The 21,310-nt window shown below is 54.4% G+C and overlaps 1 protein-coding gene and 1 long non-coding RNA gene across 2 annotated transcripts; one reads left to right on the top strand and one right to left on the bottom strand.

The window, feature by feature from the left end:
* Positions 1-660: 660 nt before the first annotated feature.
* Acvrl1 (activin A receptor like type 1) lies at positions 661-15,543 on the bottom strand. The gene is made up of 10 exons (XM_051160370.1): positions 15,328-15,543; positions 9,655-9,756; positions 8,914-9,168; positions 8,520-8,734; positions 8,226-8,325; positions 6,946-7,092; positions 6,442-6,717; positions 5,710-5,907; positions 2,223-2,353; positions 661-1,338 (listed from the first exon to the last, which is right to left on the bottom strand). The coding sequence occupies exons 2-10, from the start codon at positions 9,716-9,718 to the stop codon at positions 1,204-1,206; spliced, it is 1,521 nt and encodes a 506-aa protein (XP_051016327.1). The 5' UTR covers positions 9,719-9,756; positions 15,328-15,543; the 3' UTR covers positions 661-1,203.
* Positions 12,759-13,196, top strand: LOC127201686 (uncharacterized). The gene is made up of 3 exons (XR_007832209.1): positions 12,759-12,851; positions 12,897-12,948; positions 13,087-13,196. It is a non-coding gene; the product is annotated as an uncharacterized LOC127201686 (long non-coding RNA).
* Positions 15,544-21,310: the final 5,767 nt, after the last annotated feature.

Below are 21,310 nucleotides of genomic sequence, written 5' to 3'. Positions count from 1 at the left end.
CCTGTAGAACACCCTTCATGTTTCTAAATGCCAGACTTGGTGTCTTTCTAGGCCAAACTCTCCCAAGGTACAACTTTCTAGGACTTGGGTGTGTGAGCTTTGACCAGAGAGGCAAGGACAGAAGGGAGCAGAACCCTGGTCACTGGAGGCTTTTTGACAGGTAACAAGTTTCTCTTCCATCTTGAAGACCTCAAAGGAAGCCACTCCTGAGCCCTAGGGCAGAAGGCCAAGCCACACAAGGTACAGTGCTGCCTGCGTCCCAGGGTGGCTTCTAGCATAGCTTATGGTTAGAACTAGGGCTTGGAGATTAGACCGAGGGGAGTCCTTTAGGCTGCCCTGGCTTGGAGATTAGACCAAGGGGAGTCCTTTAGGCTGCCCTGGACTCTGATAGTTATATTTACAAACCTCAGCTTGAGGCAAGTGACAGAGGAGGGGGTGCCGTAGACAGGACAGATGACATGAGCTTTCCCACAGGCTGAGCTTCAAAGGAAATCAGGGGTCTGAGATGCCTCCAAGGACACCAGGACCAAGATCCTAAGATGGGTGACCAGTCCTCTCCTAATCACCTGGAGAGACGCTGGATCTCTTCCACCATGTTTCACCTTCCTCCTCCTCAGAGGATCCTTGGGTTGGGATGCCCTAATGAGTCAGCCGAATAGTAAAGGAGGCAGAGGGTAGAAAGATCGGGTACCACCTCTCCCAAGAGCCTGGCATACACTAGCCAGGGGTCTAGTCAGGAAGACCGAAAGGCATCGTAGAAGTAATAAACACCCACAAGACAGACTGAGGCCACTGAGTATCTTGGGCTGAGCCCCAGCAGAGTGGAGCGTCTGCTGAAGCCGGACAGGGCGCTGGGCTATCCTGGCAGCTCCCATGGGAGTCAGGTTGACCGAGGGTAGCGGAGAGTGAAAGCCCAGGACCTGGGCCAGGGATTCCCTGCCTTGGCCCCTTTGCCCTGGGAGTGGTAGGGGGGTGTACCCTGCTGGCCTCGGGGATGGGGAGCCCAGCCAGGCGTCAGAGAGCCGGCCACTTTGAGCAGGCCAGACGGAAGCAGATCGAATTTCAGCCCAGCTGTATTTTTGGCTGGATGGGCTGGGGGCCAAGCTGGGCAGGCACACATAGGGCACGGTACACACTCACATCACCCAGACAGGCTTCTGCCCCACCACACACTTCAGGTGGAGGAAGCCCAGCGACCTTGGGCTAGTGACTCGCTTTGGGCTTCTCTGGGTTGTGGCTGAGCTTCTGTAATGTCTTCTTGATCCGAAGTGCTGTGAGGCGAGCAGAGGGGTTGGGGTGCCAGCACTCCCGCATCATCTGAGCCAGCCCGGAGAGGACCTGGGTGGGTGGGTGAGAGGAAGAGGAGGTCCATGGATCAGGAAGATGGAAAGGAAGGGCACAAGGTGAGGAGGCTCAGTAATGGGAGACATCGCAGGAGAAAGGACAGGAAGAAGGTGTGTTGGACAGGAGGGAGAAAGGCAAGAGAGAAACTGGAGCTGGGTAGCGGCGGTGCACGCCTTTGATCCCAGCACTCCGGAGGCAGAATCAGGCAGATCTGTGAGTTTTAAGGCCAGCCTGGTCTACAGAGTGAGTTCCAGGGCAGCCAGGGTGAGATGGACCCTGTCTCAAAAAGCTGAGAGGGAAAGAGAGAGAGGAGGGGAGAAGGTGAGGCTGAGGAGGGAAGGATGAGTGGAAGAAGAGGGAAGTGGGAAGTAGAGTGGAAAAGATGGCGGCAGAAAACAAGCCAGGGAGAGTGTGGGAGGGTGTGGAGGTCTTTGAGAGCCCACAGACACTCCACTGAACGGCCTCTGTGAAGCGGGGGCTCACCCCCCACCTCCCCACCCCCACCCCACCAGCATCCACTGTGAAGGGTACTTCTGCAAGTCTGTGTTGCCTCTTGCAAGCTTGAGACCTAGTGCACAGGGTACCAACTCCCAGCCCCTCTGCAAACCATGGCTGAGAGTGTGGCAGTGGGGTGGGGGATGCAGGCATCGCCCCCAAAATGCCTGCTCCCAGGAGGGAGCCCATCCCAGGAAGTTCAGTGGTCCCTGGATAAGACAGCACCAGCCCCAGCCCCAGCCCCAGCCCCAGCCCCAGCCCCAGCCCCAGCCCCAGCCCCAGCCCCAGCCCCAGCCCCAGCCCCAGCCCCAGCCCCAGCCTCAGCCCCAGCCTCAGCCCCAGCCCCAGCCCCAGCCCCAGCCCCAGCCCAGCAGAGGCCTTACCGGATCTGCAGCTAGTCGGTTAGGGATGGTGGGGGTCTGCTGGTCAACGCACACCACCTTTTTCATGTCTTCAAAGCTGGGGTCATTGGGTACCATGTCATAGAAGGGTGGCCTATAATCTTCCACAATGCCTGGGGGTTCAAGGGAGATGGGACAATCACTTGGGGACTTAAGAAGACCGAAGAGCAGCCAGAGGACCATGTTGCCTGGCCTCTGCCCAAAGGCACCTGGAGCTTACTGCTCCTGAGTTGGGCTCTGCCCTACAACATTATAACTGTATGTATAGCTCAGAGTACATGCTAAATGTTTGCCTTGATGAGCACATTACATGCTTTCCTATTGGTCCTCCTGGTATCTCTGTGCCATTCCACCTGAGTCACAGATGGGGACACTCAGGCCCAAAAGCACAGGACTCAGGTTGCGTAGCCAGGCATGACAGGCAGGACTTGAAACCCATCTTGTTGGCTTGCCAGGCTGGATCTCATGTCTTCCATCCTGGGCCTGGGTACCACTCCCTACTGATGCCCGGGTACCACTCCCTACTGATGCCCGGGTACCACTCCCTACTGATGCCCGGGTACCACTCCCTACTGATGCCCGGGTACCACTCCCTACTGATGCCCGGGTACCACTCCCTACTGATGCCCGGGTACCACTCCCTACTGATGCCCGGGTACCACTCCCTACTGATGCCCGGGTACCACTCCCTACTGATGCCCGGGTACCACTCCCTACTGATGTCCGGGTACCACTCCCTACTGATGCCTGGGTACCACTCCCTACTGATGCCTGGGTACCACTCCCTACTGATGCCCGGGTACCACTCCCTACTGATGCCCGGGTACCACTCCCTACTGATGCCCGGGTACCACTCCCTACTGATGCCCGGGTACCACTCCCTACTGATGCCCGGGTACCACTCCCTACTGATGCCCGGGTACCACTCCCTACTGATGCCCGGGTATCACTCCCTACTGATGCCCGGGTATCACTCCCTACTGATGCCCGGGTACCACTCCCTACTGATGCCTGGGTACCACTCCCTACTGATGTCCGGGTATCACTCCCTACTGATGTCCGGGTACCACTCCCTACTGATGCCCGGGTATCACTCCCTACTGATGCCCGGGTACCACTCCCTACTGATGCCCGGGTACCACTCCCTACTGATGCCCGGGTACCACTCCCTACTGATGCCCGGGTACCACTCCCTACTGATGCCCGGGTACCACTCCCTACTGATGTCCGGGTACTACTCCCTACTGATGCCTGGTTATACTAACAGCTGGTGCTCCAGAACACAGCCGGGCCCATAGTGCTTTCCCTGCAGGCCTCACAGCAGCCTATGGGGACTGCAAACCAGAACAGTAGGTCCAAAGCTTCAAGACACTTGTCTCTGAGGATCAACAGGTGGCAAAATGACAGAGGTGGGACATAAGACAGAAATGCAACACCAAATCCTGTGATTCTGGTCTCTCAGCTGCATTTATGGTAGGGCTCAATAAGGCTCAGAACAGGGGCGATAAAGGACAGAAAAAGGCAAAGCAAAACCTCTCCTAGAAGCAAGAGGCTTACTCTTCTGTGCAAATAATATCTTCTTACCATCAGCAAAGGCTCGTGCCTCTGCAGACTCCGTGTCCTGTTCTCCGGAGGGAGCCTTTTCGAAAGGTGTGTGTCTGTGGGCTGAGAGGCAGCCCCTTGCCTCTTCCTGCTTCCCAACCCCAGGCTGCTTCTGTGATCGTGTGACCATGTAGGCAACGACCTCAATGAAGCCTTTAGCAGCTGTTCTCCCCATGGCTTGCTTCCAGGCCGCCCCTGTGCCGCTGGCGCCCTAATCAGTGATTTGCAGAGGCCTGAGCGTGTCTAATGAGGCTTTAATCAGTGCCGGGGCTGACACCAGATTACAGTGTTTATAATGCACTCAGAGTCTGTGTGGAGCTGACAGAGCTTCCCCTCCGCCCCAGGAGCCCAAGGCAAACCCATCAGCCCTTCCTTTCCTGCCTGCAGCCAGGCACAGTTCTTTGGTTTCATCCCCAACTCCTGCCTCACGGAGCTGACTCCAGAAGTGCCCGGGATTAGAACCCTCTGGGAGACTCTCGAGGAGAGACTGGTAACACCTGGGTCTCTGCTGTCAACAGATAACTGCTGAGGAAGAATGAAGCTGCCAAAGGCTGACTCCTGGATGCCCAGGACATGACAACATGTCTGTCCCCAAGGCTCTAGTCATGCCCTGAGGATTGCCTGTAGACTTTCAGGACTCCCAGCAACCCCAGCCATAGACAGCCCCTAGAAGGCGAGCACCGCCCCAGCTAGCTGTCCTGTTGACCTGTAGTCTTCCAATCTACCCGAGGTCCAAGAGGCTGTTGGCCACAGGGCAGCACAAGCAGGTGCTTCTTCTAGCCCTTCCAAGTTAGGGTCTCCCGTGTCGACCCACTGTGAGTGAGGATGAGGTTGCACCAGACAGGCAGCACAGGCGCCAGATAGCTTACACGTGGACAAAGAAGTCAAGGATCAACATTTAATCGCCATAGTGACAGAGAGCACCAGCCCAGAATCAGATGGCCTGGCTGATGATGCTACCATGGGCAGCCCTAACCCGGCATTTCTGTCCCTTCTGTTATACAATGGAATAATAACATGCGCAAACTCTTTCATGACGACCACTAATAATTAGCTCAGGGCACTGTTTGATTGTTTTCTCTGCGGAGCCCCGGCTGATCTGAAACTCACTATTTATATAGACCAGGCTGGCCTTGAAGGTGGAGCAGCACTTCTCCTGCCTCCTAAGCACTGAGATTACAAGTGTGGGCCACTACGCCGAGCTTCTAGTCATTGTTCTAAATACTGAGCTTGGATTATCTCTGCAACTACACTTTAAATAAGTAAATAAATAAAATTCTCACTTCACAAATGAGAAAGCAGGCACAGTGAAGCTAAGTGCTCACCGTCGTGACCAAATCTGAAACCGAATCCAGGCAATCAGACCGACCAACGCCACCTCCTACACCATCTGAGTGAACGCGTATTTAGCCCCGTAAGTGCCAGCTTTGCTGCCTCCCTGCCCCACCCCACCCCTCTCACCCCCACTCCCAGGATCAAAACCCATGACGCAGGTGTATTCTACCACCTCGCTATGTTCCCAGCTCGGAATATTTATGTTTATTTATTTTATTTATTTTTTTTGTCTCTAACTCAAGATTTCAATGCCAGATCCACACCCTCACAGGATCAGATGAACCTTAAAAGTCCGTCTGTGCTGAACCAGCGGATGTCAGCAGTGAAGAGGAAACCTAGCCTCAAACCCTCGGTCAAGGCTGCCAGCCGCCACCAGAAACCCCACCTCCATCTCTCTGTGTCTGTCTCTGTGTCTGTCTCTGTCTCTCTGACTCTCTCTCTCTCTCTCTCTCTCTCACTCACACACACACACACACACACACACACACACACACACACACACACACACACCCTGCATGTGCTGGGCCCTCACCTTCGATGATGGTCCGCCGAGCGATCTCCCATAGCACTAGGCCGAAGGCCCATATGTCCGTCCACTTGTAGGACTCGAAGCAGTCAGTGCGGATCTGCTCATCCAGCACCTCGGGCGCCATGTACCTCTTGGTACCTACCCGGGGGTTATTGCCAATGTCCAGGTAGTCGCTAGTCTGGGAGTGTATCACAGCCAGGCCTGTGGGTATTTGGCTTGTCAGTGCTGCAGGGCTCTAGGCAGGGCGGCCACGCCTACCCAGGGCGGCCACTACCACTCAGGATGGCCACTCCCACCCAGGATGGCCACTCCCACCCAGGGCAGCCCAGGCGGGATTTCTCTAGTCAGATACAGTGAAGATGGGAACAGACAGAAGAGCAAGGCCGGAATGCAGACGGTGTCCCATGTACCCTTCGCCTTATAGCATCCTCAAGGTTCCCAACCCTAACCCTAACCCTAACCCAGTTCACATAGTAGAACTTCCGGGTGGCTTGGAAGGAGCCATGTTCTCAGAGAAGGCCTTTCTATGTAGCCCAGGCTATCCTCAGACTCACTGTGTAGACCAGGCTGGCCTCGAACTCAGAGATCCACCTGCCTCTGCCTCCCGAGCGCTGGGATTAAAGGCGTGTGCCACTACCGCCCGGCTTGGAAACAGGTTTTGAAAGCACTAATTCTCTCCGCTACAGAAACAGGCAGAGCTGAGCGTGCAAGCCCCGCCCCTTTCCTCCTGCTCACCCAAGTCTGCAATGCAACACTGCAAGTTGCTCTTGACCAGCACGTTGCGACTCTTGAGGTCGCGGTGGGCGATAGCGGGTTTGCCTTGAGTGCCAAAGATCTCCACATGCAGGTGCGCCAGGCCGCAGGCCGCCGACACAGCGAGCCTCAGGGCCAGCTGGGGCTCCAGCGGCTGCCTCTGCAGGAAGTCATAGAGGGAGCCGTGCTCGTGGTAGTGGGTGATGAGCCACAGCTGTGTGCTGGAGTTGCGCGAGGTCATATCGGAGGCGATGAAGCCTGTAAGCAGAAGGGTGTGACCGCTGGACCTAAGAGTGGCGAGGGGCACAGAAGGGTGTGACCGCTGGACCTAAGAGTGGCGAGGGGCACAGAAGGGTACGGGGCAGAGACCACCGAAGGCTGAGTCACTCAGGCCCAGCCCTGGGCTAAGGGGCTTGGGGCGCCTGCAATGGCAGCCGTGTCTCACCCCCCTCCCTCCCATCCCACCCCCACCTGCGCCGCGCTTGCCTAGGATGTTGTCGTGCCTAAGCAACACTGTGTTGTAAATCTCCGTCTCCCGGAACCAGGACTGTTCATCTCGTGAGGAGAAAATCTTGACCGCCACGCTCTCCCCGTGCCACGAGCCGCGCCACACCTCGCCATATCGACCCTTTCCTGATCCCACGGCAGGAGAAGAGCAAGGGTCACACACTGAAGACGCATTAGCCCTAGGAGCGGCCACCCCCCCCCCCCCCCCCCCCGATTCTGGATGCTACGAAGACCCCCTTCTGCACAAACAAAAGCTTGATTTTATTTTTTTTATTTTTATTTTTTTGGTTTTTCAAGACAGGGTCTCTCTGTGAAGCCTTCGTTATCCTGGACTTGCTTTGTAGACTAGGCTGGCCTCAAACTCACATCAATCTGCCTGCCTCTGATTTTTTTTTTTTTTTTTTTTTTTTTTTTTTAAAGACAAAGTCTCACTTGTCTAGCTGACTTGAAATTTGCTATGCAGATTAGGCTGGCCTTGAACTCATAGAGACCTACCCGCCTTTGCCTCCTGAGTGCTGGGATTAAAGGTGAGTGCCACCACTGCTCAGTTGCCCTTTAAATATATATATGTGTGTGTGTGTGTGTGTGTGTACATATATTTTTTCAGAGACAGTATTTCTTTATGTAGCTTTAGCTGTCCTGGACTTGCTGTGTAGACCAGGCTGTCCTCGAACTCATAAAGATCCTCCTGCCTCTGCCTCTTGAGTGCTGGGACTAAAGGCGTGTGCCACCATGCCCAGCCTTAAATATTTTTAAAATTAAAATTATATTTCTCTCTCTCTCTCTCTCTCTCTCTCTCTCTCTCTCTCTCTCTGTGTGTGTGTGTGTGTGTGTGATACACACTAACTAAGGTCACATATGGAAGTCAGAGGACAGCTTGTGGGAAATGGGTCTCTCCTCTCATGATGTGTGCCCCAGGGATTGACTTTGGGACACTGGGCTTCATAGGAAGTGCCTTTACCTGATGAGCCATCTTGCTCTCCCAAAACCTGACTTTATTCATAACTCAACCAACACCCTGTCCCAGCATTGGGCTATCCTTATTCATAACTCAATCAATCAACACCCTGTCCCAGCATTGGGCTATCCTTATCTTATCGTCTTAATCCTGGCCCATAACCAATCCACTCCCTGCCCAGCAGAACTCCTTCTTCTGGCCCAGGCTGGACCCATTTGTGATCCTGAGAGCCAAGATCTTTCTGACCTCTCCAGGCATATGGGAGCCTTTGGTCTCCATGCCTAGCTCCCTCCCTGCTTACCCACGCACTCCACCAGCGCAACCTGCCGCGCGACTGTCCTCTGCACCAAGAACGGGAGCCCGGAGCCGCTGCCTGTGGTGCAGTCGCTGTCCAGGAAGTCCTAGGGATGCCAAGTCATTGGTGAGTGGCTGTCCCCCAGCATCAGCCGCAGCCCCCCTCTCCGTTCCCTACCGCTGCCCCACTGTAGTATCACAGCTTGGTTCTCACTGCCATCTTTGGGTGACCCCCTGAACTGTTGCTCCTGTCTGCATGCCTACCGTCCACCCTGACCCCCAGCTTGCCCCAGGACCGTACCCCCAACATGCTGTCTCCCTGTTCGGATGCCTTCAGGATGAGGCTGGACTCGCCCAGGTCACTGTACAGACCCCGCTGTTTCTCCTGCCTTCGCCGGACATGCCACAAGCCCAGAGCACCCAAGGCCACCAGGACCAGCAAGGCCAGCACGGGGCCCAGGATGAGAGGCAGCTGGGCGTCTGCTTCTGGCTCCTCCGCAGGAGGAGTCTGGGTGGCTAGAGGAGGGAGTTCAAGGAATCCCAGCTCCACCAGGCCAGCTCTCCTGACCCTGAGCCAGGCTACTCTGACAGTCAGATCCCAGCATGCACCCCTCCCCACTCCCTCTCCCTATGGGCCAGGGCAGGGAGGACAGGGTCTAAGAAGGTGGGGCAGAGCGGGGCAGCCACGGACATACCCTCCAGCACTAGGGACACGTTGTGGTTGCAGAAGTGTATGTAACAGCAGTGATGGCTGACAAACTCTGTGGGGCGTCCCCAGCAGAGCTCCTGGTTCATGCTACTGCAGCCCCGGTATACTTGGGGGTGCTTGCCCTGCTCACGAACCAGCACCACCGTGCACCATGCCCCCTGGCAGGTTGACGCCTTGCAGTGTGGGTTCTCACAAGTGCAGTTCAACAGCCGATCCTCGGAGGGCGTCATCGCCACGTCTCCTTGAGAGATATAAGAGAAATTCAGGCCCTCCTCCTACGGTCCCATCCCTTCTGACCTCACAGGCAAACCCCTCAAACTTTGATTCTTTAATTCCGTCCCCTGTCTGTCTGTCCATCCCTCAGGGCCTTGCTCCCAGCTGCACAGGCAGTGAAGACAGAAACCAGCCTCTGTCTACAGCTTGTACCGGGATCTCCTCTCCCTGCTAGAGGCTCTGCCCTAGACCCAGGCTCTCACTGTTCACACCGGTACTCTGCCCCCCACCCCCCGCCACCCCACCGCAAGATGTAGGTTCTATCCTGGAAGAAACCTTAACTTGCAAGTCAGTATCACGAAGATAAAATAGGAGGTGGGGGGGGGGGGTGAGCTGGGAGGCCTGGTCTATAGGAGCCTATGTCCAGCCTCCAGTCCCAGCAGAAGCTGAGCTGAGCCCAGACATCCCTCCTTCCTTCTGGTCCCTGTTTCCACCATGCCCCTCCCATACTCACCCTTGGTTAGGCCCAAGGCCACCAACAGCATCAGAAGGTGCTTTCTGAAGACCCCCAAGGTCATGGTCCTTGGCGACAGGAGCAGAGGAGATGCCGTGAGATCTGCAAAATGTGACAGCTGTGGTGACCAAGATGCCCTCCTAACAGGAGGAAATCACTGGGAGTTTTTTTTGGGGGGGGAGGCAGGGAAACCACCTCCCCTCCCTGCTCCTACATCTGGCCTTAGGGCGGGGCCTGCAAGGGAAGTCCTGGTTCACTTCCCCATGGAAACCATCTGTTGGGGGTGAAGGGTGGAGAGCTAGCTGTGTTTAAATGGCGAGAGCCGGGCTCTGGGCCCCTGCAGCTGCGTCCAGGCCAGAGCAGGCTCCATGGTTGCAGAAGGGCACAGCCACGGCAGGAAGAACATCTCTTTCATAGCTTTTCTCCGTGCCCTGCCGTTGCCCACCCCTCCAGCCCCCACCCCTGCCCACCCTTTCCCAAGCTTGGCCGCTTCAAACATAAACAGACTCCTGTCTTCACTTCCTGCCATTCAGGGTCCCGCCAGGCCGGCAACAGGAATCAAGATTGTTTAGATTGAGGTCTGGATAGAACAGGCTGGAGGCACGCACAGAGGCTGGGGCTAAAGGGGCCGATCCTAGGAAGCCTGCGGGGAGATCTTACAGGTCCATTGATCCTAAGTCCAGTTTTAAGATTAAAAAAAAAAAAAAAAATTGTACCTTGGCGCAAGGTGTGAAGGTCAGAGGACAACTCTGTAGTGCTGTTTTCCTCCTTCTACCTTTACATGGTGATCAAACTCAGGTCACCAAGCTCATGACAAGCAGCATCTGCTGTGCCATCTCTCTTTGTGCCCCTCCCCCGCGGCTCTGGCTTTAGAGGAGGGGGTAAGGCTTATCCAGGGGAGAAGGCTTGTCCAGGCTTTGTTAGAATTCTCTTGCAGTAACAGAAGTCAACACAGAGAGGCTAGACCCCTCTCCTCAAGGCATCCCTCCTCCTCTGTGTCCTGAGCCACTGGGGTCAGTCAGACCCTGCCTGCGTCCTCAGGCTAGCAGCCATGCCCAGCCTGCCGGTGGCTAGGTGTGAGAGGTCTCTCTTTTCCCCTTGGAGCCATCCGGGAACCGTTCTCTCTTCTTGTTGTCCTGGGACAGGCTTGCAGGGGGGGCGGGGAGGAGGGCCGGTGCTATAGGAAGTGAAACACACTTAGGGACTGAGTGTTTGACCTTGCAAAGTCGCCTGGGCTTTAACTCTTCCAGGAGTTCCATGGACGACAGCAGTTAGAGGAGTGATTCTGGCCTATGACAACCCCCAACTCAGGACCCAAACCGGCTCTTACCCCAGATCCAAAAGGTGCTGCTGCACCTGTAGCAAGAGGGGCAGGGGTCAGACATGACCACAGACTTCCTGGATGGCAGGGTGTGCATGCAGGCTGGATCCCCAGCTGCGGCACTAACGCATGAAATGGCCTGTGATTGGACATGAGAAAGCTAGAAGGCCTGGCTGAGTGAGTGTCCACTCACGCAGACTACAGAGGCCCATGTTCTAATCTCGGTACCAGGCGGAGATCCGAGATGCTGAGGCTTTTGGGGGCAGGATGTCTAGGGTCAGGCTGGGGGCTTGATGGACCTTTCTGGCTAGTAGAGGCTGTGGTCTTCCTGCCAGGGTTTCCTCTGCTCCAGAGGCCCGGTCTGGGGGAGGAAATCGAGACCAGGGCTGCTGCAGCTGTGTCCCAGCCTCTTGCTCCCGCTTAGGACGCTGATAAGTACTCTGCAGGGGTCCTGTGGGCAAAGGCAGAGAGGGCACATCCCAAGGCAGGAAGCCATTATTGGCAGACTTCACCTGCCCAGAAGGTTGCTGAGGAGAGGCCAAGGGGTGGGAAGTGGCTAGCAACCAGACAGCCTTCTGGGACATGCTGCCAAGCTTCCACCTCCCTGGCTGTCCCTGCGCCTCTCTACTGCATATTGGAACCCGATGCAGTGGGTTAGCCATGTAACCAACCCATTCCAGGACGCAGTCTGGCTGAGACAAGCAAAAATCATACTTTGGACAGGGTACGGTGTGGTGTATGCCTGCGATCCAGCATTGTGAAGGCTGAGGCAGGAGGATTGTCAATACTGAAAGAAGACTTAAGATGCTAGGGCCAGCCTCAGTTATGAAACAAGGCCATTTCTCCAAAAATTAAAAAAAGGGGGGGGGGAGGATAAAGCCAGATGTGGTGACACACGCCTGTAATCCCAGCACTCAGGAGGCAGAGGCAGGTAGATCACTGTGAGTTCGAGGCCAGCCTGGTCTACAAAGCGAGTCCAGGACAGCCAAGGCTACACAGAGAAACCCTGTCTCAAAATAACAACAAAAACAAAACAAAACAAAACAAAAGGAATAAGGAAAGAAAAGCTTTTGTAAACAGTTCCCCAGGAAATTCGGATCCATCTGGGTGGGCACCAGGCCTTGCATCTGGCACAGAGCCAAGCCTGCCTGCTGTGCTTTCTTTCATTCATCTCGCGGGGCATTGTGGGGTGGGTGGATGGACATGGGCCACAGAGGGAAGGGACTCCCAGTTCATCCCCAGGTGCCTCCCTGGCTCTGTGGGAGGAAAGAGACTAACACAAGGCCAGGGACTTGGTGACACTGAGTATGGGTGTGGGCAAAAGAATCTGCTCCAAACATCACAGGGCAAGGTCAGCAGAAGCCAGCCTCGTCCAGCCCTGGGAACATGGCAGAGCTAACTCTCCCATCTCTCCCTTCTCAGGCTAAGCTTGGGGTCGGGCGTCTTTTACTCCTTAGAAAATTTATATGAAAGATCTTCTGCAACACAGAAGCAAAGCTGCTTGCTGTTGGCCAGAAATCACAGACGTTAAATGACTTTTCTCACACTGACTTAACGCAGGGAACTGATAGCAGACAAAGCATTCTGGGCGCTCACTCTGTGCCGGGCACTGGACTTGAGTTGTTTGTGTCCTTGGAGCCTCACCACACTGAACATGGCTTGGTAAACGTAAGTGGCCGGGCAACAAACCCTTCCTTAATCCTTGCTAGTCCTGTTTGTCTGGAGCCGGTCCAGCCCCTCCGAGGAGCCATGAGCAATCCATCCTTCTGCTGTCATTGATTGGTGGTACCCACCCTCCTCAGGTTTCATCACGTGGTGCTGCCGTTGCCCAGAAACCATCTGTTCATTGCTAGACTTCTCAGTGTTTGAGCTTCAGGTGAGGGTCCAGGAAGGAGTGAGCTGGACGGTGGCCGCCCCTCAGGTGAGGGTCCAGAGAGGAGTGAGCCTGGACAGTGGCCGCCCCTCAGGTGAGGGTCCAGGGAGGAGTGAGCCTGGACAGTGGCCGCCCCTCAGGTGAGGGTCCAGGGAGGAGTGAGCCTGGACAGTGGCCGCCCCTCAGGTGAGGGTCCAGGGAGGGATGAGCCTGGGCGGTGGCCGCCCCTCAGGTGAAGGTCCAGAGAGGGGTGAGCCTGGACGGTGGCCGCCCCTCAGGTGAGGGTCCAGGGAGGAGTGAGCCTGGACAGTGGCCACTGAGCTCTCTCCCGCTTCCATCAGCAGCCCTTATACTCAGCGATAGTCCCAAGGCAGAAAAATGCTCCAGTCAACCCAGCCATCTCCCACACTCGCTGGCAGACTTCCCTATTCATCTATCTTTATCCCAGTGGGATATGGCAGAGCTAGTCTGGATTTTAGGGTCTTAGGCATCTGCCCAGTGGTTCAGGGCAGTGGTCCCCCTCATCTGAGGGCCAGACATCCTCAAATTACACCGGGAGCGTGAAACCACAGACAGGGCCAAACTGCATGCTTTGTTCCCTTCTACCTATAATAGTCCTATAACAAAGTTTAATTTGTATATTAGGCACAGGAAGACATTAACACTAGTAAGAAAGTATGGCAGCTGTAGTGATGCACTTTGGCCTGGAGCTTTGTCTGTCTTCTTAGGTGAAGGAAGTGCCGTAAAGCTCCTCTGTGGCGTAGCTGAGTCTCCAGCACCACTGCACGTCAGCTTTGGAGCATCGTTAAGTGAAATAAAGGTTTCTTGACCATAAACACAGCAACATGCAGTCGGTCTGGTAACTGTGACAGCTACCCGGTGACCAACAGGGAGGTAAGGCACATGGCATGGGTACACTGGACAGGGAGATGAGGCATATGACAGATAGGGTATTGTGAGATGAGATTTTACAGCACTCTGGAGACAGGATGGATTGAAATCTTAAAACAAACAAACAAACAAACAAACCCACCCTATTTCAGGGGCTGGAGAGATGGCTCAGCAGTTAAGAACACTGCCTGTTCTCCCAGAGGTCCTGAGTTCAATTCCCAGCAACCACATAGTGGCTCACAACCATCTATAATGTGATCTGGTGCCCTCCTCTGGCCTACAGGTGTACATGCAGGCAGAGCACTATATACGTAATAAATAAATCTTTTTTTAAAAAAAAGTTGATTCTAAGTGACCAAAATCCCCAATGGGGAACAGCAGATGGGAGACTACTCAACAGCACGCAGGTCAACACCGGCCCTGAGCAAGGACAGCTCCTCTTTCTTTCTTTCTTTTAAATAAAGATTTTATTTATTATGTATACAGTGTTTGAAAGCCAGAAGAGGGCATTAGATCACATTATAGATGGTTGTGAGCCACCATGTGGTTGCTGGGAATTGAACTCAGAACCTTTGGAAGAGCAGCCAGTGCTTTTAACCTCTGAGCCATCTCTCCACGGAGGGAGCACCTAGCATTACCAAAGGCTCAACCACAGCCAGGCATGGTGGCACATACCTATAATCCCGGCACTCAGGGGCCTCCTGAGGAGGGGCAGGGAGATTAAGACGCTAAAAATCTGAGGTCAGTTCTGTCTCAAAAAGAACAAAACAAACAAACAACCATGGGGTCTCCTGGTGCCTGATGTTTGCCCAAAGCCTGAGGCTGGCTTGTCTTCTACAAGCTGGCCACAGTGATCTCCCATCAGATAGGCGGTATGAGAGAGAAAGCGCTCACAACACAGAAGGGTAACTGAGAAGTCAGGTAGGGCACAGGTTGAGTAAAGGGCTAGAGAGGACAGGCCCTCACTGGGGACCCTGCCTAACCCAGAAGCTGCTCATAAACACAGGAGCGGGACTGGGAAAGCGGCCAGCCCGGAGCAGTTCCCTCCAAGCCCACTGACAGCCTGGGTCCCAGCCTACAGAAGGGCTAGGATTCGCTTTAGCCTGCATGTAAAGTAACCCACGGCAGGGGGATTCTGTAACCATATAGGGCTAGAGTATGCCAGGCTCTTTAGGCAAGAGCTGATCTGGGGAAAGTGGGCGCAACAGCCTAGGAAGTGACCCCCGGAGTGACAAGGGAGCTCAGCCCGGACCTTCGGCACACTTTACTTTTACAGATAAGCACAGGAGAGAGAGAGAGAGTTAAGTGAATGGATCTGGCCTGGGGAAAAGAAGCTAAAGGCCTCAGAACACCTAGCAAGGCTGAAACATTTTGATTCCTCACGCGGATTTGTCAGGCTCCTTCCCACTCTCAGGTAGGGTAAAAGGCAGGTGGGGGTCCACAACCAAGGGACAGCTGGCCCTCTTGTCCAGCTAAAACTAACTCTGCCACGGCCGTCTGAGAAGTCTCTAAGATCTACACGAAGGAAGGGTCCCCTGAGGCCAGGGACAGGTCTCCCTGCTCGGCCCAGTGCGATCCCACGACTCACCTTTGGACCGGGCGCCAGGACCCCCGCCTCCCCTTCCCGGAGTCCTCAGCTGGAGTCTCACGTCCAGAGCCGGCCTGGGGCCGGGAAGGGCTCGATCCGCGCGGCTGGCGCGGTGGCCTCCCGGGACTGGGAAAGGGCTGGAGCAAAAAATGTTTCTTATTCTAGCTTCTTCCTGCCTGGCCCGGCTCCACCACTCCCTCCTAATAACTCGTTTCCTATTGCCCAGTGCGCCTCCCAGCAGCAGGGCCTGACGCTCCAGAGAGCTGCTGCCCCAGCTACTCCTCCGGGGGGGGGGGGCGGGCCTCGAACCCGAGCCTTGAGGTCTTGGGCAGGGCCACAGGGCTCAAGCTCCTGGCCTCCCACCCCACCCGAGAGGGGATGAAGGTTACACGCACTGCACCGAGAGGCAGAAACCTGGATTCTGGGGCGTCCCAAGGTGCAATGTGCCAGCTCTCATCCCGTCATTCCCGGCGTTCAGGGTTAGGGTGCTCAGGGCCTAAGGACTGAAGTGTGGGCTGAGAGGGTCTGGTCCAAAGTTGGCCCCGCCCTTTGTACTCTCTGCCTCCAAGCTCCAACCAACCCTTTCACCCTTTTGTTTCCTTCCACAGTCTAGGCCATCAGTTTTCAGCCCAGGGCGAAAAGAGGCCCAGATAGGTCGGTTCTGAGTCAGTGTAGTCTAAGCCCCTGAGGGCTTGGCAGTTGCCCTCCCCATCAGGTCTAGGGAGCCCGAATGGAGGGACAGGCTGCCTTGGACTTTCTGTTCAGCCAGGGTGGGGCCCCAACCACGGAGTGAGGGGAGGGCGCAAACTACCCGTTGGAGCTTTAGATTTGGGAGCATGGAACCTCGCAAAGTTGGGACATGCAGCTGTTGGGCAGAGGAGTTCAGGGTGGGGGCAACACGACGTGGTCTTCCTCCTCCTGTGATCGGCGGCATCACCTGGGAGTGGGTGAGAAATCAAGGCCTTCCTTGTCGGGACTCAAGTTTTACTCTTAGCCTTGTGTAGCCACGCCGACTCTGAAGTAGACCCTCCGGCCGGGAATCCAGGCTAGCTGCGACCCCAATAACTTCAGTGACCTCCGGTGCTTCTGCTCCATCTGTTAGTGAGTGCGTACACACAGAGGGCCAGCCTTTCAGCTGGTTCTTGAGAAGCTGGGGAGGAGCTGCCCTGTGCCCAGCGGGAGGACACAGAAGGACGTCTTTGCCGACTTATCCTCCTACGTGTAGATTTTGCAAGATGGGGCAAACATGCCCCACCCTTCGGCAGAAATAGAGGCTGGGGGGGGGGGAGACAAAGGCCAGAGGCTCACTTTGATCTCACTTCCTCCCTCCCGACCCTCCAGCAGCTTCTTGAGTCAGGGCTGAGAGAGCAACAGGACAGACAATGTCCTGCAGCCAATAGGAAGCACTGTGGGACACAGTATCTGCCTTCCCAGATTGTAGCGGCCACCCTGTCTCGCTCTATGAGCTGCAGAACAGGGAGCCTGGGTGCATGGCCATCTTCACACCCACTCTTCCTCCCTTCTGCTGTGGCTTCTGGCCACCCCCCCCCCCCCCCCCCCCCCCCCCCCCGCTCCAGCCTGGGGTTCTTTATCTTAGCAAGTGGGCGTGAGGGCTCTGGGACAGGACCCCTGGGACCTCCGCAGCCCAAGGCCAAGTCCTGCCTCCTTGGGAGGGCGGATCTAGGAGACCGTGGATAAGGTCAAGAGCTCCAGGGTGGTGAGCAGGCCTGTGTGGTAGAATGCAGAGAAACAGATGTAGGCGGTAGATGGTGTGGATACGGGTGGCATCTCCGTCTTCTGGACCCTGGCTGGCACCTTAGCAGGCACTCTTGCCAACCCAAGATTCTTGTGGAGCTCTCCCACAGTGCACAGGGGGCCTGGGGGGCTGGGTGCTGGGTGCTGGAGGACGGACACAAAATTGGAGAAAGCACTAGGGCCTCGAGCCAATGAGGACATAGAAAAGGAATTACAGACGGCTTCCAAGTCTACAAGAACTAATGGTTCCCAGGGCCCAGCTGTTCCTACATTCGCTGATGACAGAAGGGGATGAAGCCCAAAGGGGTCCCATGTAGATTTAGGGATGCAGAGGGACTTCCCGGCAGGGCCCGAAGGGTCTGCAGACCATTAGAAAAAAGTCAGAGTGAAGGAAGTCCTCTGTAGTGGCAGGTGACATGGGTTTGGTGTGGCGGCTGGACAATGCTGTATGCATTACGTTTGTAATTGTGTTGGTTTTTTATGGTGATGGTGGTGGTGGCGGCTGTTTGTTTGTTTCAGAAAGTATCCTGAAATCCTAGCCTGGCTTTGAACATGAGACCTTGCTCTTTCCGCCTCCCTGGAGCTAGGGTTCCAGGTGCTTGCCCCATGCCTTGCTCAAGCCTCACCCTTGAGAGAGGCCAAGGCCAAGTGTGTACAGGCCTTCAGAGCCCCTGTCGAGTTAACGGTCTGCTGCAGCCATCTTGAAATTCTTCATAGTGTTCTTAACGGTGTTTGTACCAAGCACACACAATTTTTTGTTTTTCACTAGGCCCTATGAGGTATGCATCCCATTTCTGCATCAGGGTAAGTGGGGGAGGGGGGGTGAAGCAAAGGAGGAAAGAAGCAGGAATGAGCTGGGCTGTGCTTCTCTTAAGTTATGGAGTGGAGCCGGGCGTGGTGGTGCATGCCTTTAATCCCAGCACTCAGGAGGCAGAGGCAGGTGGATCACTGTGAGTTCGAGGCCAGCCTGGTGTACAAAGTGAGTCCAGGACAGTCAAGACTATACAGAGAAACCCTGTCTCAAAAAAAAAAAAAAAAAAAGCTATGGAATGGAAGAGGTATTGCTCAGTTGTGGGGCACTTTCCCAGCATGTGAAAGGCCCTAGGCAACACACACACATACATACACACAGAGAGAGACACACACACAGATACACACAAACAGACAAATACACACAAACAGACAGACACATACACACAAACAGACACACACAGATACACACACACACTCACATACACAGATACACACAAACAGAGAGACACACACAGATACACACAGACAAATACACACAGACAGACAGACACAAATACACACAGACAGACACATATACACACACACACACAAACAGACACACACAGATACACACACACACTCACACACATAAGTGAGTAAAAAGCCAAGTTTTTCAAACTAGAGGGACAAAGTGGATGACAGAGGAGTTGTGAGTGTCCTTTAGGGAAGATGTGGAGCAGATACCTGCAGATTTCCGTTCTCCATCTGTTGGACACAGGGGAAGTTCTCAGTATGATGGGCTGGTTGGAACCCTGAAGGGATGGGTACCCTGAGCTCTGGGCAGCATCTTGAAAAATCAATAACTTTGGGTCATAGGGCTGATCATTTCTTTGTGCCTCAATTTCTTTCACCGTACAATAGAGGATGCAGGCTGGAGAGCCCTGTAGTCCCCTCCTGGCTCCTGTGACATCTTATCAGTCCTAGACTTTGTCACTCAGCCTGGATCAAAACGTTTGGGAGATCCAGGAAGCCCGCGAGCAGCCCCGCTCCTCAGGAAGAGGCTAACAGATGCTGCACATTCCTAGATGCTGCCGCCACATTCCTAGGCTTGGGACCCAGCCATTCTGAGCCTTCAGGGCCACTCACCTCAGATTGGTGGCCTTGAGCAAGGGATGGCGCATCAGGACAGAATAGTGTATCAGTTAGAAGGTCCCACTTGATGTCATGGGGGGGGTGGGCACAAAGCTGGTGTCTTTTGGGAAATGGTCTAACCTGGGCTGCTCCCAGGCAGTGCACTGAGCTCTGGGACGTTCCCACCCCCCACCCGAACTTTTTTCTTTTTTTCTTTTTTGGTTTCTTGAGACAGGGTCTCTCTCTCTGTGTAATAGTTCTAGCTGTCCTGAAACTCACTCTGTAGACCAGGCTGGCCTCGAACTCACAGAGATCTGCCTGCCTCTGCCTCCTGAGTGCTGGGATTAAAGGCGTGCACCACCACCGCCCGGCTGAGCTTTGAACTCTTACCAGCTGTGCTGACTGCCGACAGTGAGTACATGGAAAGAGTCCAAGCTGGAAGTCGAAACACCTGAATGCGATCCTCAGTTCTCTGCCTTTCAGAAAGGAGTAGGTGAGGCCTCTTCTCCACCTCCTCACTGACTCTCGCAAGAGCCTGCGGGGAAGTCCCCCAGCACGTGTTAGCTGCACGCCCATGTTTGGTTTGCTTAGGGGGAGGGGCAGAGCGCTGAGAGGGAATCAGTCAGCTGACTCCAGGCGTGACTGTGTGCTAGCAGAGTGACTCCTGTGTCCTCACCCCAGTCAGGGGTGCAGACATAAACAAATTTCTGCAAAAGAATTGTCTTGGTTACTTCTCTAGTGCTGGGAAGAGATACCATAGAGGTTTTCTTTCTTTCTTTCTTTTTAAAGATTTATTTATTGCATATACAGTGTTCTGCCTGCATGTACATCTGCAGGCCAGAGGAGGGAAACATATCTCATGATAGATGGTTGTGAGCCACCATGTGGTTGCTGGGAATTGAACTCAGGAGCTCTGGAAGGGCAGTCAGAGCTCTTAACCTCTGAGCCATCTCTCCAGCCCCAAAACATTCTTTTTTTGTTTTGTTTTTTGAGATAGGGTTTCTCTGTGTAGCCTTGACTGTCCTAAACTCGCTTTGTAGACCAGGCTGACCTCGAACTCACAGTGATCTGTCTGCCTCTGTCTCTCGAGTCCTGGGACTAAAGGTGTGCATCACCATTGCCTGGCCACCATAGAGTTTTTGGGGGAGCTTGCTTATGGTTTCAGAGCGTGAGTTCATGACCACTGTGTGAGGATGGCGGCAGTGTGCAGGCAGGCATGGCACTGGAGTGATAACTGAGAGCTTATGCATTAACTCACAAACATGAGACAGAAAAGGCTAACTGGGAGTGGCTTAGGCTCTTGAAACCTCAAAGCCCACCCCCAGTGACACACCTCCTCCAACAAGGCAACCCCCCCCCCAATCCTTCCCAAACAGTTTCACCAACTGGGGACCAGACATTCAAGCATACGAGCCTGTGGGGACTGTTCTCAATTAAACCGCCATAAGAATTTACAATAAGAAGCTAGGAATGGTAGCCCAGGCCTGCAATCCCAACTACTTGAGAGACTGAGGATGGAAGGTCATATATTCCAAGGCTTGCCTGAATTACAGAGCGAGTCCCAAGCCCAACCTGTGCAACTTAGTAAGATCCTGTTCCAGATATTATTTTTATTACATTTATTTGGGGTGTGTGTGTACCATGGCATGCATGTGGAGGTCAGAGGACAACTTGTGGGAGCTGGTTCTCTCATCCTACTGCGTGGGCCCCAGGAATTAAACTCAGGTCACCAGGCTTGGAGGCAAGCACCTTCACTTGATGAGCCATCTCCCCAAGCCAAGACTCTATCTCAATATTTAAAACACAGCCAGCTATGGTGGCACATATGTACCTGTAATCCCAGCACTTGGGAAGCGGTGGAGGAGGAAGACAAAGAGGTCAAGGTTACCCTAGATTACACAGCAAGTTTGAGACCAACCTGGACTACTTAGGATCCTGTTTCAAAAAGCAAATGGAGTCAGTTAGATTGGTTCTACCATCAAGCCTGACAGACCGCAGTGGTTCCATAGTGGGATCCATGTGGCAGAAGAAGAAAACCAATTCCTACAGATCACCCCCTGACCTCCACACGGATGCCCACACACATGCACACAAATCACCCCCTGGCCTCCACACGGATGCCCATACACATGCACATGTGCACAAAATAAATAAATAATTTAAAGATAAACAAACAAACAAAAAATATTTTTAAAGGCCCAAGGATATAGCCCAGTGGTAGAGGACCTGCCTAATGCATGAGGCCCTAATTTCCCTCTAGTTATTGATTGATACTTATGCATGTATGTGTGTGTGTGTGCGTGTGTACATGTTCATGTGTGTGTACACATGTGTAGGCCTATGCATGTAGAATCAGAGGTTGACA

This window comes from Acomys russatus, chromosome 17 (assembly GCF_903995435.1).
Source record: "Acomys russatus chromosome 17, mAcoRus1.1, whole genome shotgun sequence".
NCBI classification, from domain to species: domain Eukaryota; kingdom Metazoa; phylum Chordata; class Mammalia; order Rodentia; family Muridae; genus Acomys; species Acomys russatus.
Note: the sequence above shows the minus strand (reverse complement) of the source record. Positions and strands in the feature narration are given on the sequence as shown.